This window comes from Cnephaeus nilssonii, assembly GCF_951640355.1.
Source record: "Cnephaeus nilssonii genome assembly, chromosome: 4".
NCBI lineage: Eukaryota > Metazoa > Chordata > Mammalia > Chiroptera > Vespertilionidae > Cnephaeus > Cnephaeus nilssonii.
Window position 1 is genome coordinate 61,981,495 of NC_137075.1, and position 18,878 is coordinate 62,000,372.

Genomic DNA, 18,878 nt, shown 5'->3' on the forward strand with positions numbered 1-18,878 from the left:
GAAACTAAAGAAGTATAGAGAATCAGCAATCTTTACTTAAGCAGTAGAAAATACAAAAGCTTTTGGAAAATAAATTAATTACTTTTAGGTTTTAAAACTATATCCATACTTCTCAGATATCTACAAAAGTAAAAGATGTAATACTACTGAAATAAAAACTAATCTAATATAGTAAAATATTTAAAAATAAAGGCAGCAAGGGAAAACATCATTAAAACATTCCAAAAACAGATTGAGAGGAATGGAGCCAATAGCAACTTCTATTTTGTGTTTTGGGCAGGTTCACAGTCATATTACAAAAAAAAAAAAAATAGGCAATGACTATACATAGATTAAAATGGTGCTAAGTACCATACCCTAAGATGAATAGCCAAATTTTTCATCTCCATTTGTAACTGTGAGAAAGATTTGCAATAATGGGCTTTCTTGTTTGGTTAAGAAACCAACAGGATATCTGTTCAAAATGTTACCAGAGTTGATTTACATGCACACATACACATATATTTACAAAAGCTACTCAACATAATTTCAAGATCCTAAAAATTGAGCAACCTATTACCTGCTCTTGCAAAGAGTAGTTGTACACTTTTTATTTCAACATCAAACTTGTCATATGCCTTATCCATTATTTCCTCCAGAGATGAATTACCAGTCTTCTGCAAACCTTGATCTTTACTGTTAAGCTAAAATGGAGGGGAAGAACTTCAATTTTTTAACAGAAAAGTACATAAATCAATATACTTCAGTTGTGTTTTCTTAAAACTAACTAAAATGAAAACATTGCCCTTAATTCACATTTTGCTTAGTTTTCTGATAATTATTTGCAAATATTTTATTAAAAATGTAATATTTCAGCATATATCTCTAATATGTTTGAGTAATACATTACTCAAACATATTAGAGATATGTAATACAATACAATATACATCCTCACTAACTAGCTAGAAATTATATAGCTGTCTACCTCAAATAATCTGTCTACACATACAACTCTTCCTGGCTCTCAGGAGTTATTGCCACATTGAAATAGCAAGTTTTATTCCTTCTTCTCCCCACTACATATGTAGAATAACTAGTCCATTAGAATTCAGCTCCAATCTCTACTTCCTTTTCCATCTTTTAAAGAAGGATTAATTCAGGAATATATATATATATATATATATATATATATATATATATATATATATATATATACACACACACACACACACACACATATATATGTATATATATATATATATATATATATATTTAAAATATATTTAATTGATTTTTTTACAGAGAGGAAGGGAGAGGGATAGAGAGCTAGAAACATCGATGAGAGAGAAATATCGATCAGCTGCCTCCTGCACACCAGCTACTGGGGATGTGCCCTCAACCAAGGTCAATGCCCTTGACAGGAATCGAACCTGGGACCTTTCAGTCTGCAGGCTGATGCTCTATCCACTGAGCCAAACCGGTTTCGGCAGGACTATATATTTTTAAATCTTCACATTTTCTCAGAGGCTTGGATTTCTACAAGCTTCAATACCCAAACAAAACCTTAAGTTCTCTTATTCTATAAAACACATATTCATATGTGTATCGTTTCCTATTGTCAAAATAAAAAAAATTAACAAATAACACTTTGAAATTAAACTCTGGAAACCTAGGAGTGTTTGAAAACTACTAGTGCTTCTCTCCAAGTAGAAAAAGACAACAGTAATCCAGTCCTCAAAGTCAAATCATCTACTATTACAAACAATTTTAGGTTTTTCTTTGCTTCTTTAATAGCCATAAAATCCTATATAATAAAGAAGTAATATGCAAATGATCGTTACACCATGACACGTAAGGACCAAACAGCAGAAGAGCGGAGCAGTGAGCTACCTATGAGCCTTGGAGAGCTACAGGAGAGCGGGACGCTACAGGAGGTCGGGGCAGCAAGCTACGTGGGGCAGAGGGCTACAAGCGGCCCCCTGAGGCAAGCGGCAGTGAGCTACTTGCACACGGATTCGTGCACAGGGCTACTAGTATATATATAAAATAATAACCTAAGCTGGCTTGACAAAATGCTAAGAATAAGTAAGTCTAGGTTTAAGTAAATTTGAGTGGGGGAAAGCAAACTATCACATAGCTAGGTACCAAGCTAAGCAAAAAAGGGCAGACAGAAATGCCTGTGTACCTACCTGAAATGTACCAAAATCTAAAATGAGAAGATCTGACTTTCTATGGTAGAAGCCTGTGTGTGGAACTATCAGATAAGAAGGCTTCAGATTTATTTTTAAATCAAGGACTTTTCGAGTTTCAATAATATGTGTAAGTCCTAAAAAAAGAAAAAAATGAAAGGTCAGAGGGTCAAGTTGAAATGTGTAAACATATTACTCACAACAAATATATCAGTTGGGAAGTATTATGAAGGATTTTCAATTCAGCAAGTAAAGGAGAATTGTATATGTTCAATGGGAAACAATCAATCTTATCTTCGCACAGCACAGTAAACCCAACATAGCTAGTGCTTTTTCGAGAGAATAATTCATTATTTCTTTAATTAAGTAAACAGATAATTACTTTAATTAAGTAAGATTCAGTTCAGAGATAATGTACAAAAGTATGTATCTTCTGTATCACAGTTTTTTTTAAGAATTGATCCAGAGGGATAGCTTCTACTACAAGCTCAGGTTCTTAAAGGTAATGGCACACAGAATCATCTGTGCCCAATATTATTCTCTTTCTCACTTAGTCTAGCTGGCATATTTGACTTTGGGTAAACCACGTACACACAATGCTACTCTACTGCAGAATATTGCCTGAATTTAAGATAAAGAAAAAAAGCAACCTATACTATTTTCAATATAATATTTACATTAGAATACACAAAATTTTGAATGTTTAATTGATGCTTATGCAGACAGGCAAATTCTTTACCTGTAGCTGTTCTCTCTTTAATTTCTTCCAGCTTCATCAATGTAGCTGATGTTATTTGCTCAAGATCTAAACCCTTATTTGATTGAAAGAATTCAACCACTGCATTAATGGTTTTCTGTAAAACAATTTAAAATATAAAGAAATTATACACAATACTTTCCACATTACAAATTTTTAAGTTTTGGTTTAATTCTAAACAACTGGGCTTTAAACTGAGGAGGTACCTCCAAAAATAGTTTTCCCTCTAGAGTGAAAGAGAACCTAAAAAAGGGAATAGCCCAAGAAAGCTTACTGAAGAAGCAACAAATGTGTGCATATCATTAAAGTAACCTTAAATATATTTTATAGTATCTCTAGTTTTAGCCCTAATTAGCCAGAAGGTAAAACTCCACTTCTTTATATTGAAAATGAATTCCCCTACACTTTGAAGAGGAAATAAGGAAGCTGTTGAGCCCTTACTTACATCCAAAACTTGAATGTAAAAAATCAGACATTTTGCAAAACAGAATGAGTTCTGGGGACTGGAGGTACAACAATGTGAATGTACCCACGATGTGAATCCATTTCTAAACTATACAGTAAAAATAAGTCAGGGATCTAAACAACAAGGTGGAGCCAGCCTGAAGTGATGCAATGAGTGGTGAACCATACACATCCTGTTGGCTAGCTTGAGATGAGTTAAGAGAGTCTAAACAAAAGATGAAGATATTGATACAGAACTCGATCCAGCTCTTTCAATAATATCTAAATGTGAATGTTTTTTTCTCATGTGAACAACACATTAAATTCTTTCAATTATTTCTAAAGCTCTTTAAGTTGGTTCCAAACATTGAGGGGAAAGAAGAATAAGCAAAGATAAACTGTAGTAGTAAGCATGTAACGACTGGGAGTAGTTGGTACAATGAACACGGCCTTTATAAATAGTGGATTCAATTTTTTTAAAATTCACATAAGCATAAATACACCTTATGGTAGAAAAAATCTATAGCACATAAAAAATTTTCAAAATTAACTGAAAAACATGTACTGCTTTTAGAATAAGAAAACAGTGGTAAGTAAATAAATATTAAATATGAAAGAGAGAAAATAAGAAAACCATAAGTCAAACATGTAAGATACAAGATTCACTTTCTCTTTGTACTTACAGCATCATAGATGACCTCCACAGGCTGAGACTGAACAACGAGAGTCTGGTCAGCAGTACTATTCTCTGGATTGGTTTCAAATTCAATTTTAAGCAAAGATGATGCAGTATCACCAATTGAAGCCACAAGAGATGGTACAGTACCCTGCTGTTTCAGACCTGTTATATACCAGTGTTCTAATTTTGCTTCCACCCTGCAATCCAATGAATAAAAAGAAGTGATATAAACACAATTATTTGTAATATAATGGTTTAAAACACAAATTTCCCTTTAAAACAACTCCACTGAGAGCCATGACCCCGAGTCATTACTCAGAGTTGAAATCCAAACTTCTCAACCTAGCATTCAATAACCCTCACAGCCTAAGGTAGTCTTTTTTCTTCTTTTATTTTCCTTGTCATCCACATAAAAAATAAAATAAAATAAAAAACAGAACTTAGTCAACTTCCAGAACACTGCAGAAGTTCCCATAATTGCAGCATGAATACAAGCTATGCTCAATACTCATGAGACACATATCCCTACTTTATGCCACCCTGAACACTCTCCTACCTCATCCCTTCTTCTAGTCCTTTCTATTCAACTAGTTTAAGTCCCAGTTCTCCTATGCCAGTGGTCAGCAAACCGCAGCTCGAGAGCCACATGCGGCTCTTTGGCCCCTTGAGTGTTCTAACACCACTTCTTCAAAATAGACTCGCCCAGGCCGAAAACCAACTTCTGCGCATGGGCCACGAAGTTTCAATCGCACTGCACGTGAGCGCCCACACGTGGTATTTTGTGGAAGAGCCACTCTCAAGGGGCCAAAGAGCCGCATGTGGCTTGCGAGCCGCGGTTTGCCAACCACTGTACCCAGGCCAAGTTTCTCTTCTACAACTGAACTTGTATAGCATTAACAATAAGGTATTAATTTTATAGTACCTTCTAACTTATGAGCTCTCTAATTTGCTAAACAGATCTTAAAGTAACTTTTTTAATATCCTCTCTTATCAACTACAGCATAAAGTTCTTGAAAATAGAAACTTATTGTTCCTATAGCCTTCATAATATCAAATCTATAAACAGTATGCAATAAATATTTATAAAGGATAGAGGAGAACAAATGATGAGCTTGTCATATTACTCTGTAACAAAACAAACTCAAATATAAAATGACTATCGTGACACAAACATACCCACAAAATAAAATTAGAGAAGGATGACTATCAATCAGTTTTTAATGGCAAATAACACTACATCTTTGGGGCTTCAAGTCATACAAAATAAAAATTTAAATAAGTTTTTTAAAACTTACTTAAGTGCTTGTGCTCCTGGTCGCTGAGATACTTTAGTGCCCAGGCCAATTATCTGAATTTTTAGTATTTCTGGAATATTTTTGTTTTCTCTTATTGTAATAGATGTGCTTACTAATTTCATTGTCATTATATGAGCAACATACTAAACAAAAGAATGAATATTGTTAAAGATTAAGCAATTATTACTTTACTTAATAATTTACTCATTTAAACTTGTTGAGTTATAGTGATCTATAAAACATTATGGTAGGTTTCTGTATCAATACACTCACTATAAAAATATATATACATTGGAAAATTCAATACAAATTGCTTGCTCAAATAGGACACTTACAAAATCCAAAACTAATTTCTCTTAAAAGTAATCAAAATAAAATAAAACATTTTGTGGTGTAAGAATTTAATTCAGCAGCTTTCACTAAAGCAAACTAATTCAGATTAATCCTTGAGCTCAAAAACTAGACAAAATATAAAGAACATTTGTTTTATGCCTTTGGAGAGTTAATCACACACTGAGAAAAAAAAATCCTGATCCAAAAATTGATAAGTCAGGATTAGAGGTAGGACAAAGAACCAGGGAGATGATTCTCATCAAACTACACAGTATGATAGCAAGAGAGGAAGCAAAGGACAAAGTATTTACAAAATAGTCAGAAAACAATTAACAAAATGGCAATAGTAAGTCCTTACCTATTAATAATTATTTTAATGTTATAAACTATACACAAGAATTATTTTAATGAACTAAACCATACACAAGAATATTTTAATGAACTAAATAATTATTTTAATGAACTAAACCATACACAAGAATAAACTCCAAATGGATTAAAGGCTTAATGTAAGACTCAAAACCATAAAAATCCTGAATGAATACAGAAGCATAGACATTAAAATCTCAGACATTTCTCGTAGTAATATTTTTTCTGATATATCTCCTTGGGTGAGGGAAACAAAAGAAAAATAAACTAATATAAATTCATCAAACTAAAAAGGTTTTGCACAAGGGAAACCATCAACAAAATGAAAAGACAACTCACTGAATGGGAGAACATATTCACCAACGATACATCTGATAAGGGGTTAATATCCAAAATTTATAAAAAACTTATAAAACTCAACACCAATAAAACAAACACTCCAATTTAAATATGGGCAAAGATCTGAATAGACACTTCTCCAAAGAGGACAATAGGCATATGAAAAGATGCTCAAAGTCACTAATCATCAAATTAAAACCACAATGAGATATCACCTACCACCAGTTCAGAATGACTATCATCTATAAACCAACAAACAAGAAGGGTTGGTGAGAATGTGGAGAAAAGGGAACCCTTGGGCACTATTGGGAATACAGATTGATGCAGCCACTGTGGAAAACAGTATGTAGCTTCCTCAAAAAATTAAAAATGGAATTGCCTTATAATGCAGCAAATCCATTTCTGGGAATATAGCCAAAGAAACCCAAAACACTGATTCGAGAGAATATATGCACCCCTATATTCATTGCAGCTTTATTTATAATAGCCAAGATTTGGAAGCAGCCCAAATCAGTAAATGAGTGGATAAAAAAGCTGTGGTATATTTACACAATGGAATATATAAAAAAGAAGGAAATCTTATCCTTTGTGACAGCATGGATGAACCTAGAGACTATTATGCTAAGTGAAATACGCCAGTCAGAGAAAGAAAAATACTGTATGATTTCACTTATATGTGAAATCTAATGAACAAAATAAGCTAACAAACAAAACAGAAACAGACTCATATATACAGAGAAGGGCACATACCTCAGTTACAGGTTCAATCCCCCAGTCCCCAACCTGGTTGGGGCATGTGTGGAAGGCAACCAATCAATCTCTCTCTCTCTCTCTCTCTCTCTCTCTCTTTCTCCTCTCTCTCTCTCTCTCTCTCTCTCCTACCTCCATTCCACTGTCTCTAAAAATCAATGGGAAAAATATCCTCAAGGGAGGATTTAAAAAAATTAAGAAGAAAACTCATAAAGAAAAGATAATATCTTTAATAAATGGTTCTAGATATTAATCTGGACCTCTAGCTTACACCACTCACAAAAATTAATTTGATAATACAAGATAATACAGTAAAATGAAACAAAACACCTCTAAGACCACCTAAATAATTACCTGCTTGGGTAAAGTTAGGTTGTGGGTGCTCTCACTATAACCAATAGCTGTGAAGAACTTATCTTTTTCCTCTGGAGTCATAAGGTCATCAATAGCTACAAAGAAAAGGCAGTATTTTAAAATCGATTGCTTCAGTTTTACAGGTACAATAAAAAAAAAAAATCAAACCAAACTAACAAGTGCCCTAAAATCAATAAAAACAAATGCTAAAGCAAAAGCAGCCAGGTGATTTCCTCTAATATATTAAAATATCATGTCTTTGCTCTTTTAGATCAAGAAAAAGCAGAGAAACCATTAAGGAAATTCAGGTCTCCTATACGGATTTTGAATTCCCTAAGTATTTTAAAAACTAAGAGAAACTTCTAATTAAATATCCATGTAAAAAGTAATAATTAGGAATGTTAAATGTAGTGATTTCTGAATTTAAACTTTCTAAATTTCACACAAATAATTTTTCTCCAAAAAAAAATAATCAAAGTTTTGCTTTAATTTGAAACACAGAAATGTGCCAGCCTGATGTATCTGCTTATATGTTTGCCACATTGAGCTACTTTTATTTCAAAAGTATGTATCCTATATAATAAAGAGGTAATATGCAAATTGACTGTCACTCCAACACACAAGATAGCTGCTCCCATGTAGATACAAGATGGCCGCCACAAGATGGCCAGCAGGGGAGGGCAGTTGGGGGGGACCCAGGCCTGCAGGGGAAGGCAGTTGGGGGGAACCAGGCCTGCAGGGGAGGGCAGTTAGGGGTGACCAGGCCGGCAAAGGAGGGCAGTTGGGGATGACCAGGCCTGTAGGGGAGGGCAGTTGGGGGGGACCCAGGCCTGCAGGGGAGGGCAGTTGTGGGGGACCAGGCCTGCATGGGAGGGCAGTTGGGGGGGACCCAGGCCTGCAGGGGAAGGCAGTTAGGGGGGACCAGGCCTGCAGGGGAGGGCAGTTTGGTGTGACCAGGCCAGCAGAGGAGGGCAGTTGGGGATGACCAGGCCTGTAGGGGAGGGCAGTTGGGGGGGACCCAGGCCTGCAGGGGAGGGCAGTTGGGGGGGACCAGGCCTGCAGGGGAGGGCAGCTGGGGGTTACCAGGCCTGCAGGGGAGGGCAGTTGGGGGGAACCAGGCCTGCAGGGGAAGGCAGTTGGGGGCGACTGGGCCTGCAGGGGAGGGCAGTTGGGGGGACCAGGCCAGCAGGAGAGGGCAGTTGGGGGTGACCAGGCCGGCAGGGGAGGGAAGTTAGGGGTGACCAGGCCAGCAGGGGAGGGAAGTTAGCGGCAATCAGGCCGGCAGAGGAGCAGTTAGGTACTGATCAGGCTGGCAGGGGAGTGGTTAGGGGGTGATCAGGCAGGCAGGCATGCAGTTGGGAGCCCGTAGTCCTGGACTGTGAGAGGGATGTCCCAGATTGGAGAGGGTGTAGGCTGGACTGAGGGACACCCCCTCGTGCACGAATTTCATGCACCGGGCCTCTAGTTTTACTAATAAAAGCCTGGGTGGTCCTCACGCCATCATGCCGTGATGCCCTCATGCCATCACAAGATGGCTGCACGCACAGTGGGGGTGGGACCCGGCAGCCGCTCCACGCGGCTTCTGCAGGGGTTCCTGAAGCCCATGCCTGCCGCAGAGGTGGGACCCCTGGCTCCAGCCTACCTCTTTGGGGTAATCCATCAAGGAGCCCTGGATGGGTGGGTGGGGCCTACCTCTTTGGGGCGATCGATCGCGGAGCTCCCGCACTGTGAGAGGGCACAGGCCAGGCTGCCCCCCCCCCCGCAAGTGCACGAATTTCGTGCACCAGGCCTCTAGTATATATATAAAAGGATAATATGCAAAGTGTCCCCTCGGGAGTTCAATTGGGAGACCAGGAGGTCAATCACTTGCTATGATGTGCGCTGACCACAAGGGAGTGGCGCAGAATGAAGGAAGGCCCTGGCCGGCAGCTGGAAGGAAGGCCCCCACTGGCAGCTGGAAGGCCCCGATCAGCCCTGATCGCCGGCCAAGCCTAGGGACCCTACCCGTGCATGAATTTCATGCACTGGGCCTCTAGTTATGAAATAAAATCCATCTAACTGACTAAGATATAATTGATATAGTTTGTCTTATCAGCATACAATAAATTACTTGACTTTGAACTTACTTTCAGGAATCAAAGATTCTTCATCTTTTTTCTTATATTCCTTCTTACCCCAAAACCCACTAAACCAGCCTCCACGTTTCTCGCCTGTGTCAGTAGACTTGTTCCTTAATTTCTGCCCGGACCGAATCACCTAAAAAATCAAAATTAAAAAACTTAATTAAAGAGTAAATGTCCTCTTCATTTTCAGGTATAGTCAGGTAAAAACAATGCTTAACTTTTTTAAACACTACATTAGATTAACCATAGTCAAGAAAGACAGTTCCTTCTGAAATGTTTAACATGTCATTAATGTAGTCTATTAATTTACTTTCCACATCTACCAATAGCATTTTACTGCACTTTGTTAAGAATTATAGTCAAGGATTCCAGTGATATATCTCCCAAATTTTTAAGTTCAGGAGCCACTGGGACTGAAAGGATAATGCTTCCACATTCAAAAGTCTGGCCACTGGATGAGTAAATGCAGTCCATGAAAGCCAGAGTATACAGAGGAGACTCCTAGAGGGAGAAGAGCCAGAGAATGGGATATCTGGGTATAAGTCTGCACAAACCTCAGACTAACCTAAGCTTCCTATGTATGAAACTGACCTCAATGAAAGTAGCAAAGGTTCAGACACCTGAAATGAGATATACTAGTAAACCATCTGCACAACTCTCGAACTCCTATACTGTTCATGTACAAAATAGACCCAAACCAAAATGCAAAAATTGAAACAAATGAATTGAGATTTGAACCACTATCCATAAAAGGCATGTGCTAAGACAAAAATATCAACAGTTTCCGGAGGATAACAGGACACAGAGACTACACAATATAATATTCACAATGTCCATAAACATAATCAAAATTACTTGAACTATGAAAACAAAACGAACAAAAACCTAGGAAAATATGACCAATTATCAAGGAAAAGGATAATCAACAGATGCCAATAACCAGATAATCTAGATGTTGAAATTATCAGAGACATTGTAACCTATGTTACATTAGCTAAAGGAAAATACTCTTAAAGTTAATAAAATGTAAGAATTTTTGGCAGAAAAATGAAAACTTTACAGGAACTCAATAGGAATTTTAGACCTGAAAATGGAAATGATAAAGGAAAGAGTAAACTTGAAGAAAGCGCAATGGAAATTTTCCAATCTGAGGAACAGAAAGAAAAAACATTAGTGAAAAAAAATGAACAAAGCCTCAGGAACTTGCAATATAATATCAAAAGTCATAGATATGTATATATGGACATACATATGTACATATACATACATATTTGTTATGTGTGTTCATAAAATCATTGTAAGAAATAATAGCTAAAACATCTCATATTTGGGAAACCTAATGGTCAATTCTCAGTCCTCAGGTCAGTTGACCAATCAGATGCACCTGTCACAATTGATCCCTCCCTATTCCTTGAAATTCTTTCTTCACTTGGTTTTGAGGATTACATTCAGAGAATTTTCCACCTATATCTCTGGCAACTTCTCTATGGTGAACTTTACTGGTTCCCATCTCTCTGACCTATAAACAATAGAATGCTACAGGTCTTTAGAGTCTGCTCTTTTCTAGCTACTCTAACCTAGGTGATTTCATCCAATGTCATAGCTTTAAATGCCATCTGTGTGCTGACCCCTGCTAAATTTGTATCTCCAACACAGACTTCTAAACTCTACATTCACGTATCAATTGCCTACTCCATATATCCACATTAATGTCTAAATGATAGCTAAACTTTATAGGTCCAAAACTGAACTACTCATCTCCTATCTCACCCAAGCTTGTTCCATCTAGTCTTCCCCATCTCATTTCATGGTAACTCCACTTTCCCAACTCCTCCAAGACAAAATTCTTAGTCATCTCTGATTTCTCTCTCTTAAAATCCGAATTTAGTCAGTTGGGAAATAATGGCTCACCCTTAAAACATATACAGAATATTTTTAAAAATTATTTTGTATTTTTTATTGATTTCAGAGAGGAAGGGAGAGGGAAAGAGAGATAGAAACATCAATGGTGAGAGAGAACACTGGTCGGCTGAGAGGGAGAGACAGAAACATCAACAGTGAGAAAGAACATTGATCGGCTGCCTCTTGCATGCTCCCTACTGGGGATCAAGCTGCAACCTGGGCATGTGACCTGACTGAGAATCCAACCTCCAACGGGGACCTCCTGGTTCATAGGTCGATACTCAACCACTGAGCCCCACCGGTTGGACAAAACAAATCCAGAATTTGACACTGAGGCATCACTCCATTGTAACCATTCTCAGCCACACTACCATCATTTCTCAAGTATTTCAAGAGCATCCTAACTAATCTGTTTTCATTTTTGCCCTCCTTTTTACAGTCTGTTTTCAAATTAGCAGCCAAAGGAAGTTTTAAAACCTAAGTCAGATTATATTATTCTATTCATGAAATGGCTCCCTAATTCAGAGTAAAAACCAAAATCCACAAAAATTTAAAATTGCTTTTAAGACCCTACAGCAAGCATGTCAAACTCAAAGGGTAACACGGGCCAAATAAACAAGGTTTAAGTTTATGTGGGCCGCAAAAAAACAAAAACTTCACTTTTCAAAAAAACATAGGTTTATTTCAATAGAGACATGCTGAATACAAAGGGCTAAAATAAATGAGTAATCATTAACATAAAATAATAGAACATTTTAGTAAAAATTAATATATTTTCTTGAACATTAACTTACCAGACACTGAATAACTGCACAAACTAATAACCGTAACACAAATAAACCTATTTTTCTTCTTTTCCGAAAGCAAAGTATTTCCTGTTGCACACACCAAACCAGTCAGTACAAGACTAATGATGTGGCAATTAAGCTGCTAAAATATTCGCTGCTAGTATTAGTGGAGAGAAATGGTGCGCCTGTGCATAAGGGAAATGAATGCAACATGATTATAGTGATCAGTCATTAGCAAAGGTTGCAGTTTGTTATTAATAACTAGAGGCCCAGTGCACGAAATTTGTGCACGGGGGTGGGGGGAGTGGTGGTCCCCTTCAGCCCAACCTGCACCTTCCCCAATCCAGGACCCTTTGGGGGATATCCGAATGCCGGTTTAGGCCCAATCCCTAAACCGGCAGTCAGACATCCCTCTCACAATCCGGGACCACTGGCTCCTAACTGCTTACCTGCCTGCCTGATCACCCCTAACCGCCTCTGCCTACTGGCTGATCACCCCTACCTACTGGCTGATCACCCCTAACTGCCCCCCTTACTGGCCTGGTCGCCCCCAACTGCCCCCCCAACCCCCGCCGACCTGGTCACCCCCACCTGCCCCCCTGCCGGCCTGGTCGCCCCTCACTGCACCCCTGCCAGCCTCGTTGACCCCACCTGCCAGCCTGGTTGCCCCTCACTGGCTCCCCTGCCGACCTAGTCGCCCCTTACTGACCCCCCTGCCAGCCTGGTTGCCCCCAACTGCCCCCCTGCCAGCCTCATTGCCCCCAACTGGCCCCCCTGCCAGCCTGGTCAACCCTCACAGCCTGCTGTTCAGTCATTGGGTAGTCCCTCACTTAACCCCCCTGCCGGCCTGGTTGCCCCACACAGCCTGCTGTTCGGTCATCCATGCTGTTGTTTCAGTCGTGATAGCCCCTGGCTTTTTATATATTAGGATTATGTGTAACAGGATATTGTAAAAATTAAGTTATGAAATTTTTATTGAAACATTTTCTACATACCGTTATATTGGCTGGGCTGAAAAAATATTCGTTGTGGGCCACATGCGGCCCGCGGGCCATGAGTTTGACATGCTTGCCCTACAGAATCTAGCATCCTCCATAATTCCAACAATCACCACTCCAACTCCTCCACCACTTTACTTCTCTGACCACGTTAACCACCATCTCTCCTCACGCTCACCACTCTACTCCCCTTAATGAGCTAGTTACTAGTATGTTCCCACCCCAAAAATCTTTCCATTTGCTATATCCTTTCTGATTGGTACACTTTCCCTCAGGTATCTTTCTGGTTGGCTCCCTCATCTTCTTCAGGTCTTTGCTTAAATGTATCCTTCTTAGTGAGACTTTCCCTGACCATCTTATTTAAAACTGCAACCCCATTGTGATCTCTGCCTAGCCTCAGCATTCTTTATATTAAAAGGTACATTATTTTTATTTACTGTTTATTATCATTCTTCCTATTATAATGTAAGGGATTTTTGTCTTGTTTTGTTCACTTCTGAATGCTAATGCAAATGATAATGATAATGATAATGATAAAGAAAAAGTCACTTATTTAGTAATTATTATATGTCAGGCACATAACAATCTAAGTGGTTTACATCAATTATCATGCACTCCTCACAGTAACTCTATGATGTAGGTATAATACATTAATCCTTTTACAACTGAGGAGACTGAGGCACTCCTGTTAAATAGCCAGCCCAAGGTTACACAAGTATTAGTTGGCAAAGCTGGGGTTAAAATCCAAACCATCTGACTCCCAGGTCCACACTCTTTAACCATAATGCTAGTATAGAGATTTCCAAATGGTGTGATGCAAGAATAACACCTGACCAATGGTCAGCTATACTGACCTCTTTACTCTTAAGATTGAGAAAAAAAAAAAAGCAACAGACAACACAAGAATATCCATCCAGTGTGAATAAGTCAAAATTGTCAGATTGGCAAAAAATACATTTTTGGTATGCCACAGAATTTTAGTAATTACTTTATGTGTGCCATAAGATAAAAAAATTTGAAAATCACTATGCTAGCATGATGGGCACTCAATGAGTATTTGCTAAGTAAATGAATGCACAAATGTATATGCTTCAATCCCATTCAAAAACAGAAGCATGTGTATCAAGTTCTATCAATGTAAAAAACTAAAACAATACTAGTATACAGAAATGTATTAACAATAGTTATCTTTGGTGTGTGACATAATGAGTGGTTTCTATTTTCTTTTCTTTTTTTTGTAGATCAATATTTTCTAACTTTTCTATAATAAGTTGTATTGCACTTGTAATTCATTTTTTAAATACCAAAAAAAGTCATGTTACAGAATAATAGAAAAAACACGAAACAATGCAGACAAGGTGCCAACTGGAAAAATCAGCATTTATGAAACATTATGAACAGATTGATTCCAATTTTGGGGGGAAAAAAGAAGAGAAGAGAAGAAGAGAGAAAGAGGGAAAGAAGGAGAGAGAGAAGGGAAGAAAAAAGATCAGTGAAGTGAAGGAGGAAGGAATGGAGGGAAGAGAAAAGAAAGCAAAGATAAAGTGAAAGAAATGGGGGCTAAGAAGCATAAATAGGTAGGTATGCATGCATGGGAGAAAGACCTAAGAGACTGTATGTCAAAATGTTAACAGTTAGCATTCTGTATTGCTAGAATAATGGATGACTCTTAATTTACTTTCTATTGGGGAGTCGGGGGTAGAGTTCAGAATTTTTGTCATAAAATTTTCTTAAATTTCCCCTTAATGTCACCTTCCCTCTCCCCCCAATATTTCAATTTTTTCCTGAGACAAAATTAAGCAGTGAAAATTCAACCTTTATTCTCAATTAAGTAAATCTCAACAACATACCATGAAACTTACTTAGCTTTCTTGATCCTAGGTTTAAAGGAGTAGTTGTAACATGTTTAAAACATAAAATCAGCTAATAAAAATAATTACCTCAACTTGTGCTTGTTGCCTTGCTAAAATTATGTTAAAAACATCTAGAGACTTCTCCAAATCCTATAAAATAAAGACAAGGAAATTGATCATTAGATAGACTATTTTTTTCTTCAATGATATCCAGGCTTACTTATTAGTCCATGAACAAGCAGTATTTGTGATCTAATGAAAGTTTAAGTATAAATTTGAATATGTACTTGGCTTTTACATTTTTAACTTTTGCAATATAAGAATTAAGTTTTCCAAGAAAGTAAATCCTCAATAAGTATAAAAATAAGAGTTTTAATGAGACATTACAATACATAGGTAGCCATATATGCAAATGGAAACAAGAATATCTAGGAGGGGTATTATCCTATGGTTCTTACTTCTGACTCCCTCTATTCTATATTATTTTACAAACATTGTACTAAAGGCACCATTATAAAACACAAAATTTTTAAATGTAAATTTCTGCAAATCACAAGTAATCTAAAGTAGAAAGTGATTTGGGGAATTTACATAAAAGTATATAAGAGAAGCCCCAGTCATTGTGTTCAGTTGGTTGGAGCATTGTCCTGTTCACCAAAAAGGTTATAAGTTCAACTCCTGGTCAGGGTACATACCCTAGTGATCCCAGTCAGGGCGCATACAGGAGGCAACGGATCAACATTTCTCCCTCATATCAATGTTTCTCTCTCTCTCTTTCCCCCTTCCTCTCTCTCTAAAATCAATAAAAACATATCCTCAGGTTCATTAGATTCCACATACAAGTGAGATCATATAGTATTTTTCTCTGAGTGGCTTATTTCGCTTAGCATAATAATCTCCAGGTCCATCCATGCTGTCTTAACAGATAAGAGTTTCTTCCTTTTTACAGCCATGTAGTGTTCTAAACAAAACCTAATAATAGAACCAGAGTCTGACATGTCAGAGGGAAGGTGGGTGGGGTGTACAGGATGAAAGAAGGTGAAGAGAACAGCCAAAGAACGTATGTGCATAGCCCATGCACATAGACAACAATGTGGTAAGGGCCAGAGAGAAAGGAGGGCACGGTCTGGATGGAGGAGGGCAAAGGAGAGAAAAATGGGGGACATCTGTAATAATGATAACAATAACAATAAAATATTATTTATTTATTTATTTATTTATTTATTTATTTATTTATAATCCTCACCCAAAGATATTTTCTTAATTGATTTCTAAAGAGTGGAAGGGAGGGAGGAAGGGGAGAGAGAGAGAAACATTGACATAAAAGAGACACATTGATTGATTGGCCTGCACACACTCCTACCCGAGCTGGGGAACCTACAACTGAGGTATGTGCCCTTGATGGGAATCAAATCTGCAACCCTTTGATCTGCAGGCCAACACTCTAACCACTGAGCCAAACCGGTCAGGGCAAAAAATAGAATATACTTTTTAAAATATATCCTCAGGTGAGAATTTTTTTAAAAAGTAGCCCTAGTGACCTGGGTGTCAGATGCTCTAAGTGTTATCTTATACACATCTCACAACTCTGTAAAACAGATATTGTTCCCATTTTGTACATGAGAACATGATACCTGAAATGTTTAGAAACTTGGTACTTTTTCTAATATATAATACTGGTGATTGTCATATGCTTCATAGTAATAGGAATTCAATTCTTTTTTAATATATTTTTATTGATTTCAGAAAGGGAGAGGGAGAAACATCAATGATGAGATAGAACCATTGATGGGCTGCCTTCTGCATGCCCCACATTGGGGATTGAGCCCACAACCGGAGCATGTGCCCCGACTGGGAATCGAACAGTCAGCTCCTGGGTCAAAGGTGGATGCTCAACAACTGAGCCACACTGGCCAGGCAGAATTCAGTTCTTTACATTATGAATTTGTGAACTTACATTATGAAAGTTATATAATCAAAGTCAGATGATATTAAGCAATTTGTTTTTCTATGTTTCAAAGGGGGGTAAGACTCTTCTTATCTTGAGAATAGAGCTGTTTTTTATAAATAATAATTTGAAGTATTTTTAAAAAGCCACTAACAAACCTAATAATAAACACCTCGCTAATAATAAGCAGATCTAAACACTGATTTTCTATACATTATTACAAATACCAAACATATTTCTCCAAATCGTTTACAGTAACCTTTTATCTAATATGAGGATGGGTGAGAAGGATTTTTCAAAGAAGATAAAAATTGGGGGGAAATACTGTGCATTTTCCCATAAATTTCTCTCAAAAACAGATCAACTCTATTCTTTCTAAAATAATATTTTAATTCAAATTAAATTTAGAAAAATTAACATAAAAGGATGATTTAACAAACAATACCTTTCATCAACATATGCAAGATATACCTGAATTTGTTTCTGTATTTCTTCTGGGACTTTAGTCTGGGTCAGCTTGGTTTTGTAGGCACATTTATAACGCTTGAGCAACTGCCTGTGATTTTTTATGTTACTCCATGACCACATATGAGTACACCTTCTTATATGAACTTCAAGAATAGAATCAATAGCATATTTCCACCTGCAAATCAAAAATTTTTAATGCACATCTGAATATAGAGGTTTAAAAAAATAGCTTTGACTTTAGACCTAACCTGTTATACTTTTTGTTATTAACTATTTTCTTGTAAGAGCTCAATAATAAGAGTTCAATTTCCCAGTATAATTTTCTGACTTAAATAAATGATGAAATGAACAAACCACTCCAGAAAAAGGGTTTATCAAAGCAAAATCATAAAGACACAAAATGATATGCTGCGCAAAATTAATAGCATCCAATATGGTTAAAACATTGAGTCCATGTCAATGACTAAAGTGCAATAAGACCAAAAAACGTTGAAAGTCTTGAATACTAAATTAAGAATTTGGAAATAATCTGGGAGCAGAAGTACAACAGAATATATATGAAAAAAAGTAACAAGGACATAATATAGAAGATAACACTCTCATGTTTATATAAAAGAAAAAAGTGGCTTCTTTACGTGGCTTTAAAGATGTCTTAACTCTGAGAGTCCCAAACTATATGATTGTATGTTTCTTATTTAAAAAAAAATAATTCTAACTTACCATTGTCGACCATTGGTATGAAGTGGTAAATAAGGTTTATATTTCCTGTAAGGGGCATTTCTAACCATGTAATCCACTGACTCCAAAAGGTCAATCATACTTAAGTACTATTAAGACAAAAACAAACTTATATTGATTAGATTGTACATATGAGTAAACATTTAAGTAAAATAAAGCTACTTAATCGCCCATATGACCACCAATATAACAATTCTGTGTGTCTGGTAAATAGCTCAAATAGATGAAAACACACACACACGTAAGGACTGTAGGTAAGATAAAAAAAGGGGCAACTCTAGCTTCTTTCTCTTTATTTTTCATAATACATTTCTACCTAAGGGTTACCATATGGCTATTCAGCACTTAAAATGTGGATAGTCTGAATGTAAATGTATTCTAAGTGTAAAATATACCTCAGATTTCAAAGGCTTAAGGAAAAAAAAGGATGTAAAATACCTTAATTTTTTAAATTGAATGCATGTTAAAATGATAATATTCTAGACAGGTTAAATAAAATGTTATAATTTTAATTAATTTCATCTTTTGTTTTTACTTTGCAAATGTAGTTACTAGAAAATTTTAAGTTATA

At 36.9% G+C, this 18,878-nt stretch overlaps 1 protein-coding gene across 2 annotated transcripts in view; it reads right to left on the bottom strand.

Annotated features, from left to right (window-relative positions):
* The window catches only part of VPS13C (vacuolar protein sorting 13 homolog C), a 190,577-nt gene that overhangs the window by 124,286 nt on the left and 47,413 nt on the right, over window positions 1-18,878 (bottom strand). For both annotated transcript variants that reach the window (XM_079768767.1, XM_079768768.1), the window contains exons 12-21: window positions 18,290-18,396; window positions 17,573-17,744; window positions 15,241-15,303; window positions 9,616-9,745; window positions 7,490-7,584; window positions 5,345-5,487; window positions 4,054-4,246; window positions 2,909-3,023; window positions 2,170-2,306; window positions 560-683 (exon numbers count right to left, since the gene is read on the bottom strand). In XM_079768767.1, the coding sequence (XP_079624893.1) occupies window positions 560-683; window positions 2,170-2,306; window positions 2,909-3,023; window positions 4,054-4,246; window positions 5,345-5,487; window positions 7,490-7,584; window positions 9,616-9,745; window positions 15,241-15,303; window positions 17,573-17,744; window positions 18,290-18,396 (1,279 nt within the window). The remainder of the gene's footprint in view (window positions 1-559; window positions 684-2,169; window positions 2,307-2,908; window positions 3,024-4,053; window positions 4,247-5,344; window positions 5,488-7,489; window positions 7,585-9,615; window positions 9,746-15,240; window positions 15,304-17,572; window positions 17,745-18,289; window positions 18,397-18,878) is intronic.